The following is a 19,245-nucleotide window of genomic DNA, read 5'->3' on the forward strand; positions in this document are numbered from 1 at the left end:
CGCATACGCTCGTGTGAAGTTGGACTAAGCACCATGAACTGTGCTAGACTCCCTTTAGAAGCATTTGTATGCTGCTCATAGCTGATGGCAGATTTCCTTTAAGCTTTCATATTCCAAAAAAATCTGTTGAAAATGAGAGAGGAAATCCAACCGGTTGCTATGGGCAACCCCTTCTCCTACGTGTTTTACGGCTGCTGCACTGTCACGGCTGTTTTGGCCCAACCTGTTGCCGCTTTAGGAGTAGGAGTTGCCCTTTTAAGAGCGGCGGCCGAAGTCGAACGCGAGGCTCTGACGTCAGGGTGGAAGTGATCCGGCGGACGGTCCTGCGGAGGAGTCGGTGCGGCGGTGCCGGGAGTCTGCCGAGAAGGACGGACTGCGGCCCGTCGTGTGAAGGCCCAGGGCCCGCTCTCCATGTACTGAGCCCGCTAGCGCCCCCCGCCGCAGTCCCCGCACACAGTCCGTAGAGCGCAGGGCCGGGAGGATGAACCCCGCACACCCCTTCCTGAACCCGCCGCAGCCACAGCCGCCGGCCCCGCAGTACAAGTCCGCGCTGCCCATCAAGAAGAACGCCATCACCGACGACTACAAGGTCACCAACCAGGTGCTGGGGCTCGGCATCAACGGCAAGGTGCTGGAGATCTTCAGCAAGAAGACCGGGGACAAGTTCGCCCTGAAGGTAAGTGGCGGCCGGGGAGGTCAGTAGCCGCGGTGTGCGGGAGAGACCCGGCTTCACGGCAGACAGGAGGTGCGGTGGTGGAGCCCTGTACACATTGGGCTGCGGATCCGCATCACCAGGGGGCCGGGCAGCAAGCGGTGGTGGTGGTACGGGGGCCCGGTAGTGCTGGGTGGTGGTGCCGGAGGTAGCGGGCCCCTGTAGCGGCGGGCAGCGTGCTTTATCCATCCGAGAACATGGGACGTATCACATTTGTAAGTCTGTGACTTCACACGGGATTGGCGTGTTACTAAGAGGCTGGCGGTGCGTGTCCTCGGCGTGTTCTAGTACTAAGCGTATTAGATGGCGTCTACATACGAGTGCGGTGCGGCTTGTTCTTCACTCCGTGGGAAGTAGCGGTGATGACTGGCCACAGTCACTGACAACCGGCCGCTGCGGGGTCTGTGGTTGTCAGAAATCACGTGATAATTAACCCATTAACTCCGCACGGAAACTGCATGTGGAAGTCGCCGTGTCCGTACGGCCTGGGTCACGGGGCGTCCAGGGGTGGGCGCTGCGCCCCAGAGAAGCGGTGATGGGCCTTGAACCTCTTGGTGATTGTAACGGTTGGGGGGATCCCGATCGTATCTATGGGGGTAACCAGAGCGCCACACTCCTGGACGGGGTTAATAGTCTTGATGCCTGGGGGGGGGGGGCAGACCATTATAGCACTTGTTTCCCCTATTATACAAAGTGGACGTTGGGGAAAAGGAAGTAGTTGCACAGAGTTGCAATAGCGCGAGGCGGCTGACTCCATTAACCCCATAACACCTAAACGTATGTTAACATCCTGAGTGTGCGGGGCTCAATGGACCTAGATCGCGAGCCGATCCTGCTTAATATAAGGTGGGTGCCGGCTGTCAGTGATGGCAGACATCCCCCCACCACCACAGCAGTATCAGCATTAATGTGGACTGTAGCTGTTAACCCTCTAAAGACCACTTGTAATTCTGACAGCGGCCTTTTGTTCAGGGGTCTCAAAGGCCCTCCCTATGATGCGATCGTTTGGTTGCCATGGCAGCCAGGGGCCTATAGAAGGCCCCCAGGACTGTCATGAATAAATGCCTGTGAAGGCTTGCCTGTGGCACACCTTCATAGACCGCCTGTCAGAATGCAGTATAATGTAATGCTGTGTATGAGTGATCAGACAACCGCAGGTTCAAATCCCCCAGGGGGACTGAAATTAAAAAGTGAAAATGTAAGTAGAAGTGTAACCCCTCCTTGACCCATATTAACATCATTGATATCGCTGCGTCCATGAAGTCTGATCCATCATGAAGTACCATATTTATCCCACTCGGTGAATGGCGTCAGAAAAATAAAATTACCACCCGAATTGCGCACTTCTGGTCACACTGTTTCCTAGCAAAAAATGTAATGGAAAGCGATCGAAAAGTCGTATGTACTCGGTGATACCAGAAGAAGCAGGACGTCCCACAAATACGTCAGCGGAAAGTGATGGCAGCAGAAAATAACATCTTTGGCAAAAAATATTACCGTGTTACAGCAAAAAGCAAAACTATATAAACTCGGTATGACCAGAATCGCCCGGACCCACGGAGTAAAGCTGCTTCTTGTTTACTGCGGCCAGGACGCTGTGAAACCAGACTTCACAAACCCTCCGAAGAGATTGGAATTGCGTGTTTAAGGGGTTAATACGGTGTGCAGGGTGGTAAGCAGTTTGTAGACCCCTCTATAGGGGAGACCACCGGGGTCTGACTGACGGGTGTAATGATGGCTTGACAGCTGCTTGGCCCTATCAGTATTGTGTTGATGGCGGCAGGGACAGCTGTCACGGATATGGGAGCACGTGAAGGCGGCGCGGAGCGTCCCACCGGCTGTTTCCTTATTTAGACAGTAGTAGTAAGATAAGCCGGGAGAGCTGTCCCTCGTAATGTGCGGCCTGCGCTGACACGGTGGAAAGTGGTCGCCGGCACTCTGCAGATCGGACTGATGTGGGGGGGCTGTAAGCGGTTACCCCTTGTAGTTGGCACCGGACTCCTCTAATCTGACGGTTGATGTTGGCTACACGGAGTGACCCCTTTATTAGACCGCCCCCCAATCCAGTACTGTTGGCCTTCAGAACTGCAGCAGTTTAGAATGGCAGACGTCCATCATTCTGCAGGATTATCGGCCCCTGCGGACAGGAAGCTGCTTGTAGATTCCACAGATTATGGCCCTCTTACATGATCGCTCAGTGTTGATGCCACCCCACCTGAACGGCATACGAGAACTTGTTCGCTTCTTGTATGATGTTGGGTTTCTGCCTGCAGAGAACAGTGGATCGTCCGCGTCCACTTATGGACGACTGCCTGCTTGCTGTGATTGGAGGTGGGCGACCGGAATGATCCTCGCCGCCTCCGTTCACGGTGTGTTGCTGGCTCCTATATAAAAGCAAGGGAAGATTATTGCAGGAACAACCTTTGCACCTGACAAGTCGTCCTGCGTAAAAGGGAGCTCATATGGAAGTACGGACCTGCTGGGGTCAGCTGACAGGAAGGGGTCATCGATGCTTGCTCCAAATCCCAACCCTCCAGAAGTCTGGGTTCATGTGTGATGCAGGTGATGTGTTTGAGAACTGTGTCCCCCCCCCCGCCATAGCACTGTAACAGGGCCATGTGTGGTCCCATTACTGCCTATGCTGTTTTATGGTGGAAGCACACGACCACTGCGGCCAGTCGAAGGCTCTAAGGTTGTCATTGGCTTTCCTGGCATCAGCGCTTATACCCTGGGTGCCATGTTGCCAGGTTGGGGATGTGATTTTGCACCCTCTGGCATTGGGGCGGTGTGAGCCGCTCTGCTTCAGGGTTCCGCAGGGAGTATGACTGAGGGGACGTAGTTGTGAAACTTTTGAAGTCTTAAGCCGCTATCACAAATGAATGTCGCAAAGCGCCACGTTTTAAAACATGGTGCTTTGCTGCAATTTTACTTCCACTTTTGGCTGCAGCTCCCTGCGGCTGACGGCGTGTTTTAGCACATCCAATCGTTGTGATGAGGTGCGCTAAACATGCCAATTATGGAACAGTGTCTTTTGTTAGAGGGCCATTCATAAAGCTGCTTCCGCCAGTTTCTAGTATGCCATGTTGTGGATGTGACTTGCTGGCACACAAGCATGCTCCCTCCCATTGATTTCAATGGGCTATTAAGTGAAATGAGTCTAATAGTGCCGTTTATACATAATGCGCCTGAAAATGGGACATATTGCAGGTTTTGTACCAACAAAATTTGTGCACAAAATCCGCTCGTGAACCAACCCACTGATGTCCATGGGTTCTGATGTCCATGGGATCGTAGTCAGTAAGGGCGCCTTCACACCGGAAGCTGTGGGAAAATCTGTGCCACAATCCGGCAGTCTAAATGTGCAACTGCTGGCAGAGTTCAGCCATTTTCAACTCTTGTATTGGCACATTGGATACGGGGATTTTGGTCAGAATTTCTCCACCTGGTGGAACGGTCCGTCTCATGAGGGCGCCCTTGCCATCCTCTTACCTTCTGTACAGACTGCGGTGAGTGACCACAGGCAAGGATTATGTGCCCTTGATTGTCACATTTGGGAGGGAGAAGATGAGGTCACACCAGAAATTGCCCTCCTGTTTAGACCATTTATTGACTCAGTGACGCAAATATTTACGGACTTCTGACTCCTGGAGATATTTGGTCTCCTCCGTTCTAGTGATACATGTAGAAGTCAGTGACATGTATGAACTCCGCACATCCTGGTCTAGTTTTAGACTGTCAGAAAGGGTCTTGTTTCTCATTAAGGAGAGCAGCTAGAAAGGGTGAGGAGACTTATAAGGTCATGCAAGCTCCTCTGTGAAATATGGAACAATACCTCTATAGTACCACCTATTGGAAGGCGCCATTCCTGCAAGTCAGTGTCACTTTTTATACATGCCTTATAACAATGACTGGGAATTGTGAGCCAAAGCTGGACTAACCATGCACAGACAGCTGTTTTGGGGTGTTTGCCCTTATCGGTGTGCACCAGGTTTCTGACTTGGCTAGTGAGAGGCCTGTGATGTGGGTCAGGAAGGGTGTCGTCTTTCCTTAGGGGAGCACCTAGAAGGTGAGTTAAAAGACTTCTAAGGCCACCCATGCTCCTCTGGGAAATATATGCACAATACCTCTGCAGCGCCACCTATTGGCAGGTAGCGTTCCTGCAGGTCAGTGTCGGAATTTTTATCAAACCTGGATTTGTCTGTAGCAGCCTCACATCTGCATGTAGCTTTAGCCCCTTTCAGTGGTACAAAAACCATGTGAGGACTTCCATATGTAGAAGATGCTCAGCTTTAGTTTATTTTTCCTGCAATGACTCGAAATGTGCGCGGAAAGTCTTATAAATGATGGCGTGGATTCCAATGTAAATGAATGGGTCACTTATGGGCGTAGATTTGATGCAGAATCCGCTGCATGCGAGCTTGTACATTTTATGTCGCTAATCCTTATAATCCAGGTTTGATTTGTGTTGGTCAGATCATAAAGTAACATCTTACATCTTTGTATTGGGTTGCCGCTCTTGCAAGGATTGGCGGGTTCCTGGTGAGACTTTGGGTCTGTTCACAGGTAGTGGATTCTCTTCCTGCTTCTGCAATGTATCTACTACAGTAGCGGCAAACAAGGATGAGATTTCAGCAGGATTGGCTGTGTGGATTGTAAGTTTGCAATGTGTCCATTCTTAATGCAGTAACTCACTGTGGATTTCACCCTTTGTAATGCTTGAAGCAGAAGCTGCATGCAGACTTGGTGGTCTCGCTGTGAGGCTCGTGACGTCATGCGACAACGAAACCTGAATTCATCTTTGAGGACAACCCGGTTTCCCCCTCCGTAGCAGTTCATTGTTTACAACACCGCTACAAACGGAGGTGACGGTGGGTGTCAGAGGATGTACATGGAATGGGGGATGAGACCAAATGTCCTTCAGCCAAGTGCCTGAAAATGGCTCCAACAGACACAGGGATGTAACGATAGTGGGCAATGAAACAGTTGGAGCTGCTGGTGCTTGTTGGACAATCAGACGCTCCTCTCTACTGATGGTCTGTCGAGGGGTTCCTGAGCCCGGTCACCTTGTGTGCCCTCACGCATCCACTGGTCCCAACAACTCCTAACAGTCTGGTCAGAATGGCCGGTGGGGGACAATTCATCAATATGACCATCCAGCTTCTCACATCCCAATAATGCGCCCCTCTCAGACTCTGGTAACTGAGTGAAATCTCTTCTCTGCGTCGTAGAGGCGTCTAGTGGTCAACAAGCTCTACACAAGCGGAAGAAGAGGTCACTGCACACAAGGAGCCTCTGAGAGCCTTTTATACGCCAAGGGGGGAACAACTTTTAGGGCTTCATGTGACAAGACCGTTCATCTAATCACCACAACTCTCATCATTTATATATCTGCCTGAGATGGAACTGTGTGCCAGTGTTTACAGCTAAATGACAACTTCTCAGGCTCGTTTGGTTTTTGACCATGTATATTAAGCTGCTTTTGTTGAAAATCTCGGTGAGGACAAGTAAATCTCAAGGACCTTGAATATGATTATAAAGTGGGCAACAGATTAACCGTGTCAAGAAAATCATTCCATTAGAGCTAATAATTACTCTGTGGCATATAGGGAGATGGGAGGAGGAAAGGAGTGTAACACCGAGGAGGAGAGGCAAGTTGGGTAATAAATCCTTGGAATATCCTGCCATAATGTGAGATTAGATTAATAGAAGGCCAGGTAATTATGGGGATGTGAGTTTATATCCGCTTGCCTAGTAGATCTCCTGGGACCCTCCAGGCAGACCAGACAGTCTTACATGGGATATAAATCCACAAGGCTATTAAATGGATCGTCTCCGGCCACTGCAGAATGACTGGCAGCTAGAATTGGCTATGTGAGGAAGAGTAGGACCTGAGCACCATATGTGGAGAAGGGTAGCGGGGTCTGCGGCTTCCCGCAGAAGTGGGATGCATTTACTGAAGATGTCTGCTGCCCTGCAGACAGCACATCTGGCTGTTAGTTGGAAGCCGTGTTGGCGGGGACTTGGAGGGTATTCTATCTTGACGCCAACAGGAAGTCCTACTGGAGCCAAGATCGTGGGGGGGAGGGGGGTACGCCCCCTGAACGTGACCGGCTACACATGTGGTTGGGCTGTAGGTCCTGCCAGCCCACTAAGGAAGGCTTCGTCACACCAGAGTGAGAGTGAGTGTCCCCTCCCCGCGATGTAATTGTAAGAGGCGGTTTTCCCCCGTCCTCGGCCTCACAGGTCCTCCGAGCAGTGCTGAAGAAGCAGTATGGTCTCTGGCTGTCTTCCCGGTCCTCAGGCTCACAGGTGCGTGGTGAGGTGAGAGACGGGGGTCTGAAGTTGTGAGCACTGCAGTGCCACATGCAAGCGCTTGCCGTGCAGGCCCGGTAAGCGGCAGGGGGGGCCAAGGGTCATGAGGCGAGCAGTTTGCGGTCAGCGCTGCAGAGTGTCGTGGGGGCCGCAGTGGTACCAGGAGCGGTGCGGAGCGGCGGCGGGTCACACTGTAATCAGACAAGCAGTTTGGCCAGGCAAAATGAAATCCAGGACCTACATGAAGGTAGCCAATCGGGAGCTAGGGGTGTGACAGGGGCGTTACTGTGGCTAACCCCTGTCAAACCCCTAGCTTTCTGGTAGTGACAAGATACAATAATACCGCTGACTGGTAGGAGTGGGTGATGCTAAGGATGGGAACCAGGTCAGCGACAAACATTAGCACCTTTTGGTGTGCATTTGGCTCAGTAGTCAATGGTTCTGCCATGGTAAGTTTGAAGATTCGGTCAGAAACAAACAATGGATGAAGGCCATAACGAGGCGCATAACTAGCCCTAGGGCTCATTCACACAGGAATATCACACATGTAATATGGAGAGCTTAAACCCCAATGACTTGCATTCAAGTTAAGACGTGTTTTTCACGTGCGTGAAAAAAAATCACAGCATCACCTATTTTGGTCCGTATTGCCCACTGAAGTAAATGGAATTTGGATAAATGTGCAGTGAATTTGTACGGTATGATATATGCATATTCAGTGTATTTACGCTTGAAGGCAGGAGAAATCAATGGGGCGTGTGTCCGTCCCTCATGTGGAAAACGTAATGAATGTGCCTAAAAGGGAAAAATACAATGAGCTTAAAATATGCAGGAAATGTGGTGTTTTGCTCCGTGAAAAAGCTGCATATTTCTCGGACTGAAACCCGCGCTGCCCATGTGAATGAGCCCTACGTGCCAGTGCGATGTAGGTCCATGCAAAACCAACTGTTTTACTTGTGCTTCTTCCGGTGTTCCCATTGTCCGTCATAGTGCTGACCAACCGTCTTCTGTCCGAAGTGCCAAATGGTGAAGTCAAGATGTAACTTTCTAGTCGTTCCCTTCGGGTGTGGTAACCCATAACTGGGGGACGGTAACGAGCCGCGGCCTCCTGCAGTGTTGGGCCTTCCATACGTGGGTTCTACTCAGGATAATTTGGGATTTCCATAGAAGTATTAGATTCTGTATGTTCGAGTGCAGAAAGGGGAGGTCTGGTGAAGACCAGGGTGTCCCTAATCACCGGGGCCACATCTGCCTTATGGGTGCCTATAGTGGCCGATTTGTAAGTCTGTATAGTAGGAGCTCGTTCACACCAGGGTACTTGTGCAATACGCAGTGAATTAACCCTACTGGTTTCAATGGGTTCATTCACATGAACATAGATTTTCACCCATTCTACAATCGCTTGCAAATATGTGACATGACCTATTTTGGTGCGTACTACAGGCCATTGAAGTGAATCGGCCGGCGCAAATTCACAGGAAACCTGCATATTTGGGCACTATTCAATGGGCCCATCTGCCTTTTTTTTTTTCTCTCTCGTGCAAATGCATAGTGTATCTGCACGCAGGAAAAACGGGCATGCATGTTTTTCTTGTTGCGTAAAATATGCAGCATATTTGCGTGACTGAAATGCCATGTGCTCATGTGAATGAGCCTTAATGGCGTCCCCCACAGTGGCCAGGCAGCAGTGACGTAGACTTGCAGTGGTGAAGGAGTTAAATGATGAAAGTGGTGATGGTCACTTATCCGTCTAAGGTGATTTGTAGCCAAAAACACGTAACATATAATCATTAAGTCTATCTGTTGGCTGACGAGTAATAGCATGTGAATTAGCTATCTAATTACAATCTGTTAAATACGTAGTGGCTGTTCCGGACCGAGCAGGTTAGCGGCCGCCCTGCTGCTATGAAAACACTTACATAACCTGTGACAATCCCCGGCGGCGCACGTGAGCGGGAGGGTTAACCAGTCCTGTGCTGTCGGCTTGCCAGAGCATTAAACTGGTTGCGATGTTGGTGCGGAGCCCAAAGTGTCCCGTGAGACCTGCTGAGGGCGACGGCTGATGGTTGCCAGAAACCTGCTGCCACGTGAGACAATGTGTTCGTGGGTTACAATGTCATCTGGTTCTCAGCCGGCCTCTGACTATAGAGGGGAGACTCCGCGGGATCGTAGGACTAGTCCGTCGCAGCAGAGATATACCGCTTTTACCCACGTGGTGATTTTACTGTTTAAGGCCCCCTGCACACGGATTTCCCGCCCGTACCCACCTGCATAGGATTGCATTACAAAACGCTATCTTATGCTTTGTCCGCTTGAAAGCACGCGTGGAAAACAAATCAGGGCACGTTCTATCTCTGTGCGGGTCTCGCAGAGGCCCGCACAAATGTCAGTAGTGACGGTCCGGCTCTGCTCTGTGAACGCATCTGCACATAGCAGAGACTAAGGCCTCCTTCCCACGAACGGATTTACGCCGCGTAAATTCGCGGCAAAAATCCGCTGCGTTGCCCCATGCTATTAGGTTCTATTGAACCTAATAGCACAATGCTCACGATGCGGAATTCCACCGCGGAATTTCGCACCGTGAAATCTCCCGTCCCCACCCGCAGCATGCTCTATTTGCCGCGGGTGTACGCGCTGACTGCTTCCATTGCAGTCAATGGAAGCCGTCCGTTTGGACACCGGGAGCGGGTGAGCCGCAGGTCTCTGCCAGGGCATGGATCTGCATCCCGCTGCGAGAAATCTCCCAGCAGGATCTGACCCAGCTGCCTGTTCTCAGGCGTTTTTTGCATTGCTTTCCCTGCGGCGATAATCCGACCACGGGGAACGCAATGCACGCTTCCTATAGCGTTGCTATGGAAAGCGCAGCCCCCCTGTCCACAAATCGAGAATCTTAACAATTCGCCGCCGCCAGCAAATCGCAGCATGCTGCGATTCTCCATGGTGTGCCTCTTTCAGATAGGCTCACTGCGGATATCCGTCTGCTGGCTCCTGCTCCCCGGCGGCGGAGATACCACAACACCCGTGGGCAGGCAGATATGTAGAGGGATATGGAGGGCTTCCTTTTAATTCATTTTCTTTATTTTTTTAACTTCACCCAACAAAAAATTATTTTACTTCTATAGTTTATCTTTAAAATTGCTATTTTTATGCTAAAATGAAGTACAGTAGGGGGTTCCTCACTCTGTTTTGATATGTAACTTGTATACTCTGGGATTAAAGAGCGGTATGGCAACTATTCTGGTTGGCGGGAATTCAGTTTTTTTTTCTTTTTTAAATATAAACCCTTTTACACGGTAGCTGGGGCATCCATAGGAGAAAGCATCCCACTGTAATGACCTGTTACTAATAGAGCTGGCGAGGGTCTGGAACTGACCTGCGAGATTGCAGCAACAGAGGCTTTAATTCTGCGCCATATTTCTGCTATAGGAGCCATATATTTATATGGTTTGGCCCTTAAGGCGTTAGCGCTATCTGCTAGGTCCTGCAGCACAATTGTGTTGAAGTTTTCCAGCACTAACTATTGATGACCAGGATAGGTGATCAGCGAGAGTCCACCGCCCTGAATCCCTGCCTGCCGATCAGCTGACTGAAGGGACAGCAGTACTCCGGTGAGCGCTGCTGTCACTTCAGTCCATACTAGTCATAGCAGCGTACATTGCATAGCTGCTGTGCCTGGTATTGCAGCGCAGTCCCATTCATTTGAATGGGACTGAGCTGCTCTCAGATCATGTGACTGAATGTGATGTCACAGAGATGTGAAGAGTCCCCTTGAGTCAGCTGATCAGCAGGGAACTTGAGCGGCAGACCCCTGCCAATTGACTATCTTGAGGATAGACTATAAAAGGTGCTGGAAAAACCCCCTTCAAAGGTGTCTGGTCTAGTGGTGCCAGTATCTCCACTTCCCATTCCGTACAAACATCGAGTCATCTGGTATAGATTCCCTCCCGTTGGTGACGTCGGTGCAGGGGCTGGCTTACTTATTTTGATAACCAGGTATCGCACAGCTTCAGAGGCGGACACATTTCTCTGGGATCCCTCTAGATTTCACATTGTTGCCTTACTTTTTGGTGCCGTTTGTACCGGGTTTCAGGTCTGAGTTCTGACTTTCAGGTGGCCTTCCTCATTTTTCTGTTGCCCTGCTGTTTGTAGTCATGCAGGAGACGTGTAGCAGGGCTAGCAATTCTGCCAGTAGTGCACTGTCCTGCACTTCCTTGTCCTGACTTTCCATACTGAAATGAACAGTCCTAACAGAGTGGATTGCAAAGAAGCTGGAAGGGAGCCCCTAGTGGCAGCTACTTCAAATGTAATTTACAGAGGTAAAGCAGCAAAATTTGTAATACAATAGTATATTGGGGAAATGATGAAACTTGGGCTGCTGTCACCCAGCCATGAGACTCGGGTAAGGTTTGTGAATTGCGAGACTCACAGATCTCGTGCGTATATGAACCCATTCTTTTGTTTGGGGTCATATACAGGAGTGATATCGTGGAGTGTTCTTTTTGTGTTCCTCTAAACACGTCTCCCATTGATTTCAATGGGACCTTTAATGCATTGCATGGCTCTCGCATGCAGTAGGATGTACATGTCAGGTTTCCAATTGAAATCGATGGGAAATGCTTCCAATTCTCTATTGCATGTAAAACTCGTGCAAGAGATCAGATCTTCACAAACTCAATACGTTTCTGCCTGAAAATCATAGCCGCAGGTAAGTTGCACGTTCACAAATGCGATATGGGGCTGGGTTTCGGGGCCAAAAATTGTGCTCGTCTGTAGGTAGCGTTGGGGCTCATTCCCCTAGATGTGTGCGTAAACCGCTACTTGTGTTACGCTGTGTTTTTTTTCATCATTGAGCTGGCTATTGCCGCTTATGGCAGTGATGGTGCACTACACGTGACAGCGTATCTCTCTGCCCGTCATGTGCAGTGTGACTTGTTTCTTTTTATTTCTGAATTTCTCGCGGCCTCAGAGCAGCGTTGCTTATGCAGCGCCACCCATACGCAATGTATTTTGTCCAGCGTTAAGAGCTGTACGCGTGTAGGACATGGTGATAGAGTAATATGCACTAATGGGAATAGATCAATTAAAATCAATGGACTTTCATGGACTTCGTTCACTGTATTACGCGGTGGGAATGAGCCCTAAGGCTGGATTCACACGGGGTGGATTGCCTCCTTTTCCTCCGTGCAGGCCTGCCGCGCACACAATCTGCAGCATTTACAGTAGAACCTTGCGTTGTCGAACACTTCCGCATGTACGCGCTGTGGGAATGTAGTTGCAGTGCTGTTGTGATTATTCCGTGCGGAGACCATTTAATATACGCAATACTTCAGCTCAACCTGGCCATGGATTTTGATTGCAGAAAACGGTAAGCAAATCCAGCCGGTGTGAATCCAGCCTAAGACCAGCCAGTGGATGAGCGCTGTCTGAGGAGTCGGGGCTCCTCTGCTGACTTGTGAGATCTCCCCGGTATCGGGGACACTTGTCGGGATACAACTGTGTACTCTAGTTGAAGGTGTCACTTGTTTGCAGCCGTAGCTCCCTGTGCATACGTAGACATTACACAGACCTCTTTCTCCGGGTCACATGATCGGACAGCGCAGTTCTTGCACGCAGCATATTCTGCTGATTACTGTTTATCTTTTTGTAAAATGTCCTATTTTCCCCTCCTTTGACAAAGAGTAATGACGGAGACTGAGAGGACTTCAGTGACGAAGATTGTGCGCTAGAATGACCCCGGTGTCAGGTGACAGCCTTGCTTGCCAGGTCTGTGCGCTTCAGTGACATCAATGGCCTCGCACCGCACTGCTCCCTGTGTCACAATGTTGATGGGACCGGAGATCTGATTTCTCTCCGCTGTTGTAGTTTTAGTCTCCATTACGGGAACCTGTCATGTTTTTATAGTCCCCTTCCCTTCCCTCTTTGGTATTTTTGTAGTTGTTACACAATGTGTGTTTTCACCCTGCTGTCATGTGGAGAGGGCTTCCTCTCTGATAGATTGACCGTGGGTTTTTCTAGAGGAAGTTCCTTGGTAAGAACTGTGTGGTCATGGTACTTGCAGCTCCTCTTCTCCACCCCTCAGCTTTTTAGTGGCTGGGGAAATTGATGAAATGACTGGCGTTCCTAAAATTGTGTCCCTCCGCCTCTATTGGTGATATCTTTGGGTTTTTCTTGATTGGGTACATTTCTGGGAGTTTTTATATGGGAAGACTGATCTCTAAAAGGAACACTGATATTAGAAAGTCCTTAACGTTCAAGACTTGCATCTGTCACATTGTGTAAAGCTTGTTGACCACTAGACACCTCTACGACGCGGAGAAGAGATTTCACCCCGTTACCAGAGTCTGAGAGGGGCGCATTATTGGGATGTGAGAAGCTGGATGGTCGTAGCAATGAATTGCCTGCCATCTGGGCCGTTCTGACCAGACCGTTAGGTGGTGTAGGGGCCAGTGGATGTGTGAGGGCATACAAGGTGACCGAGTTTGGGATGCCACCGACAGACCAACAGTAGAGAGGAGCGTCCAAGTACAAGAGTACAAGCAGCTCCAACTGTATTGTCAGTTATCCAGAGACAGGTGGTGCCATTGTTACACCCCTGTCTGCCAGAAGCATTTCTAGGCCCTAGTAGTGGTATGAGGGATAGCCGCGCACTCCATGCCTACCCGTATCACATCTTGTATCCAAGCTAGAGGTGGTACAACAGGGTACTAGAGCCTCCATGCCTGCCATTATCACATTTTGTATCTAAGGTAGAGGCGGTGGAACAGGGTACTAGAGCCTCCATGCCTGCCTGTATCACCTCTTGTATCCAAGCTAGAGGCGGTACAACAGGGTCCTAGAGCCTCCATGCCCGCCCGTATCACATCTTGTATCCAAGCTAGAGGTGATACAATAAGGTACTAGAGCCTCTCTACAAGGGGTCAGTTCTCCACAAATGGTCCTTTTGCTCTGATATTGTAATCACTCATTTATAACAATGTTGCATACATACTCAGTGACATCCCTCCCCTAGAAGCTGTCGGACTGAAACGTTCTGTGTGTGACTGTATGTATTGTGGTAAGCGGTCCCATGCTCCTCTCTGCCCGCCGTGTAGATCCTGGCGCTGCTGCAGGCCTGACGCTTGTACAAGCAGTGATTGCTGCGACCGGCTTCTGTGCTCGCACATATATGGCAAGGAATGAACCACAGAACTGTGTAACTCTCCTGATGTATGAGGTGTTGCGCTGCCGCCAGCCAGGCCTTACTGACATGTCAGCCACAGAATGCTGTATTGTTATATCAGCAAGTGGCTCTTGAAGTCTGACTCGGCAATGAAGGTCTTCCAGCAATCAATTTTGTTTCTCTTCTGCCGTTTTCGTACTTGTTCTACACGGTTTGCTGCCGATCCTGGTTGTCGCTGCTTCACTATATTTAGGGAACTTGTTAAAAAGAATAAAGAAAAAAAACCAACAAAAATGAGCAATATTACTAGTCTGTGAGAACATGGGTATAATTATACTGTGCAGCAGGAAGGGTATCGTTCCTCATTAAGGAGCGCGCCTAGTGAGGAGACTTGGGCCTCATGCACACGGGTGCGCACGGAATCCTTCCCGCGATACTTCTGCAATGCTCATTGCAGAAGTGCCGCGGCAGTGATGGCTTCCATTGACTTCAATGGAAGCCGTCCCTGCATATCCGCTCTGAAAATAGAGCATGCTGCGATTTTATTTCAGCACATAGCTGCCACAAATAAAATCTGCTGGTGTGCGTGGAGAGGGGAATCCCCACACACATCAATGGGTACATGAAGCAGTGGCTCGCCCGCGTCTGCTGACAAGTGCGGGATCTGCAATTTAATGACTCCTTAAGGCCATGCAAGCTTCTCTGGGAAACTTATGAAAATAGGATGGAACCATACCTCTACAGCACCACCTTTTGGAAGGCAGCATTCCTTCAAGTCAATGTGACCTTGTAACAGTAACTGGGAAGGATCACCATGTACAGACTGTTTCAGGGTTTTAGCCCCTAAGTGTTAAGTATGTTGCTGGCTTGGCTAGTGAGGCCTGAGGAGAGACCATGCCATTCCTGACCCATGTCACAGTGTGTGTGATTATACCCTTTTTTTTTTTTTTTTTTGTCCCCTTTCCCCAGTTTGTGGATCGCACTCGTGGGAAGAAATTGCAGCATGCTCCATTTTTTTCTGTGGATTCCACAGGACTGCTTTCATTAAAATTGGAGTCAGTCCTATCTGTGGCACAGCTATCACTGTGGAGGTGTCGTGGATCTGCGGGAAAGCAGGAGATTGAGAGGAAAAAAAAAAAAAGCCCATGTCCGTGGGCACGGCCGGATTCAGCAGTGGAATCCGTGCGTGCAAGTGGACATTGGGCCTGATAATTTCCAGTTGTTACAAGGCTTGTTAGTCACTTGTTGACTTGCAGGAATGCTGCCTTCCCATAGGTGGCGCTCTAGAGGTACTGTTCCGTCTTCCTATTTGTTTACAGTGGAATGAACACCTTTCACATAAGCGGTTACATAATCTCCCTGTACCTGCGGGACATGGCATGAAAAGGAAATGCCTAGAATTTATAGTGGAATTACCATAAGTGGATGCCTAATTGTTTCCACCTCCCCGACTTGTACCACCAAAAAGACTATTAGAACTGAGCCCTAGGGCCCTTTTACATGGAACGACTTTGTTGGGCTTTCTGTGGTCAGGCTGGGACACTCGCATATTTTACGGAAGGATGAATGCGCCTGTGAAACTGGCTGTATACATATTTAGTAGGTGCTTATTACCCTGTTGTGTAATATATTATGCCATTGTTCCTCATAGATACAGCAGGCTTGCAGCTCATGGAAGGTTCCTATTAAAATATGGAAGTGGATTTCCCACAATTGACTTCATTGAACTAGATGCAATAAGAGCCTTTTAGTCTAATGAGTGGTCTCTGCTTCCCAGTAATGTCCAGGGGGGCCGCACATTTCATGGACCGTTTTTACTTTTGAAATGAATGAGTTATAAAGCATTTTTCAGCACCCCTGTAGGATGGAAATATTATGCATATATTAGACTTTTCTTTAGTAACTACCCTATTAAGGCAATTCATTGGCCAGAACTTGTAAAATCAGTCCTTGGTGAGGAACTAGGTGGAGGGTACAAATGACTTTGCTCAGAGGCTGCACGAACCAGGACTAGTAGCTGCACTGTTTGAGGAATGCCCCTTTATTTGAGAGGTTATCTTGGATCTGGCTGCCCCGTGGGGGTGGGGTATGTGATTCTGGTCGAACTTTTAGTTTTGGCTCCTGGATTCTTTCATCCTCTTTTCACTAAATGAGGGTATTGTGAAGCTGATTAGGGCTCATTCACATGGTCATATATGGATTTCGGGCCACAAATATGCAGCGTATTTACTGGCTGAGACCTGCAGCATGGATTGTGTTCCGGTCATGGCAACTTTTATTTTTTTTTGTAAACACAAATTTCGTATTTTTTGTGCCAAAAAACCTGCCTGAAGCTCCCTTGGTTTACAAGCAGATAGGAAGGGTTCCTGCGTGTTTACTGTTTCCACAGAAGCAACCGGAAGTCGTGTGGAAAAATACACAGCTGTGAATGAACCCAGTGAAGTCACTGCATTATGCAGCCGTGTGAATGAGCCCCAGCACTATGTACTGCTCTGCCCTGTAGGCATCCGGTTCCTGTTTTCCGGCGCTCTGAATGCATTTGGCAATACACTTTATATTCTTGGCGTATAAGCGTTGTCCTTTATATTTACTGTAAAGATCTCAATGTATCCACGTCTGATGCAACAGCCCCAGAGTAACGCCGCAATCATCGCTTCTGTATCGGTTCAGGCTTATTGCCCGCTTTATATGCATGTATATGGGCGGTGGAAGCTTCTATATAGATTTTTTTTTTTTTTTTTTCCCCCTTTCCTTCCTCTATTCTGCCCCCCCCCCCCCCTTTCACTCCAGTCATCCCAAAAAAATGCCAATGTAGTTGGTTAATGATGGCTCCTGTATGGGACTGGTGTGCAGCAGTCATTACACAATCTACTCGAAAGTAATGAACACACATCTTTCTGCCGCCCGCACTAGTTTCCTGTTGCCCTTTGACCAGCACTTATACAGGGACTGTGTTGTCATCTGAGTGCTGAGTCAAGAAGTCCCGAAATTCTCCTCAATCTTCCTTTTTGACTCATCAGAAAAACATATTCTAATAAGTCTTTTGCCTTGTCCCTTAAAGGGAATGTCTGGATTATTGGTGGCAGTGGGGTGATGCAGACTACTTACAACCACAATGCTCCTCTCCCGCTGCAGCTGTCACCCTGGTGGTTTACCTACATGACTGCTGCAGCCACTGAAGACCCAGCAGGCAAATCACTGGGTTTTCTGCCTGGGTGATATCTGTTAGGTGGCCTCGTGCCACGGTGACTATATTATAGTTTTGGGCACAGGGAACACAGTGTTATAAACTAACTCTTTAAACCCCTTAGTCTCTTCTCTCTGCCGCTGTTTAAGGGCGCCCACCCACTGGCGTTTGCGTTTTCCGCGGGAAAAAAAGAAGCGCTTTTTCCACGGCGTTTTCCGCGGCTTTTCCGTTAATTTCCATTGACATTCATGGGTGCATTAGGAGAAAAATAAGGACACATATGCAACTTACAGTTCCTATGTTAAAAACGCAAACGCAACGCAAAAAAAACGCCAGTGGACAGGAACACATGTTATCTCTATGCCTGTGCAGGAAAAACGCAAAACGCAGGTAAAAAAACGCCAGTGGGTGGGCGCCCTAAGTAGATAGAATTCATCTAATAGCTCCAAGCGATTCCTAATGCCCTTATGTAGCACTTTACAGCAGGGGTCCCCAACCACCGGGCCGCGGACCGGGGCCGGGCCGTTGGGTGTTTAGCGCCGGTCCGCGGAACCGCCGGGAACTTTTGCTCTAAACACTCGGCCCGCTGCCTTGTGCTATGTGGCCTGCGGCGTGCCGACGCCGCTGACCACTGAAGCGATTACCAGCGGGGGCGCCGCAGCTCCCCGCTGGTAATCGCGCTGATCCCGGTGCGCACACTGACGTCTGTGCAGCCAGGATTCTCTTCCCCCGAGTCCCCTGCTCATTAGTTCCGCAGGAGAGGACTCAGGGAGGAAGCGTTCCAGGCTGACGTCAGGGCAAGCAGACAGAGAGCGACAGCAGGGAGGAGGTAAGTATATGGGTTGGGGGGCTGCCTATTACAGGGGGGGCTACTTATTACAGGGTAAGGGGCTGCCTATTACTGGGGGGGGGGAGGGGCTGGTTACTACTGGGGGGGCGGACTGGTTACTACTGGGGGGCTGCCCATTACGGGGGAAAGGGGGCTGCCCATTACGGGGGAAAGGGGGCTGCCCATTACGGGGGAAAGGGGGCTGCCCATTACGGGGGAAAGGGGGCTGCCCATTACGGGGGAAAGGGGGCGGCCTGTGACCTAGGGGGGGGGGACCTGCTTATTACTGGGGGGAGGGGCTACTTATTACAGGGGAAGGGGCTGCTTATTACTGGGGGGACCTGCTTATTACTGGGGGGACCTGCTTATTACTGGGGGGGGCTGCCTATTACGGGGGGGGGGGAGGGGCTGCCTATTACGGGGGGGGGAGGGGCTGCCTATTACGGGGGGGAGGGGCTGCCTATTACGGGGGGGACGGGGACTGGCTGCTTATTACGGGGGGGGGGGGCGGCTGCTTATTACGGACACACACACACACACACACACACACACACACCGGCTGCTTATTAGCGGGGGGGGGGGGGCGGGAAGCACCGGATGCTTATTACTGAGAGTTGGGCTTGTTTATTACTGGGGGGGGGGGGGATAGATTATATACTGCCCCATGTGTGTACTGCCAGGACATTCTAAATGTCATAATTAAATAATAATGCACTAAACTCCAACTCCCTTCATAACCCCGCCCCATATAACCAAAGCCCCACCCATGTCCCGTCCCGCCCCACCCTGCCGGGACTTGTAAAAATGGTCTTGCTTGAAGCCGGTCCCTGGTGCCAAAAAGGTTGGGGACCACTGCTTTACAGCAATAGATATTGGGGCTCACAATCTATTCACCAGTCTGCATGTTCTGGTTTACTCCCACAATCCAAAGACTACCCGGAGGGAACACATGCAAACAACATACCAACTCCATGCACACTTTTTCTTTTTTTTTCTAGTCTAACTTACATCCAGGACTAGGGCACTGCAAGGCAGCAGAGCTGATC

At 49.9% G+C, this 19,245-nt stretch overlaps 1 protein-coding gene across 1 annotated transcript in view; it reads left to right on the plus strand.

The window, feature by feature from the left end:
- The first annotated feature begins 277 nt into the window (after positions 1–277).
- MAPKAPK2 (MAPK activated protein kinase 2) overlaps positions 278–19,245 on the plus strand; it is a 49,350-nt gene continuing 30,382 nt past the window's right edge. Inside the window, exon 1 of the mRNA XM_066600202.1 lies at positions 278–676. Within this exon, the coding sequence (XP_066456299.1) occupies positions 482–676 (195 nt within the window). The 5' untranslated portion in view covers positions 278–481. The remainder of the gene's footprint in view (positions 677–19,245) is intronic.

This window comes from Eleutherodactylus coqui, chromosome 4 (genome assembly GCF_035609145.1).
Source record: "Eleutherodactylus coqui strain aEleCoq1 chromosome 4, aEleCoq1.hap1, whole genome shotgun sequence".
Classification (NCBI taxonomy): domain Eukaryota; kingdom Metazoa; phylum Chordata; class Amphibia; order Anura; family Eleutherodactylidae; genus Eleutherodactylus; species Eleutherodactylus coqui.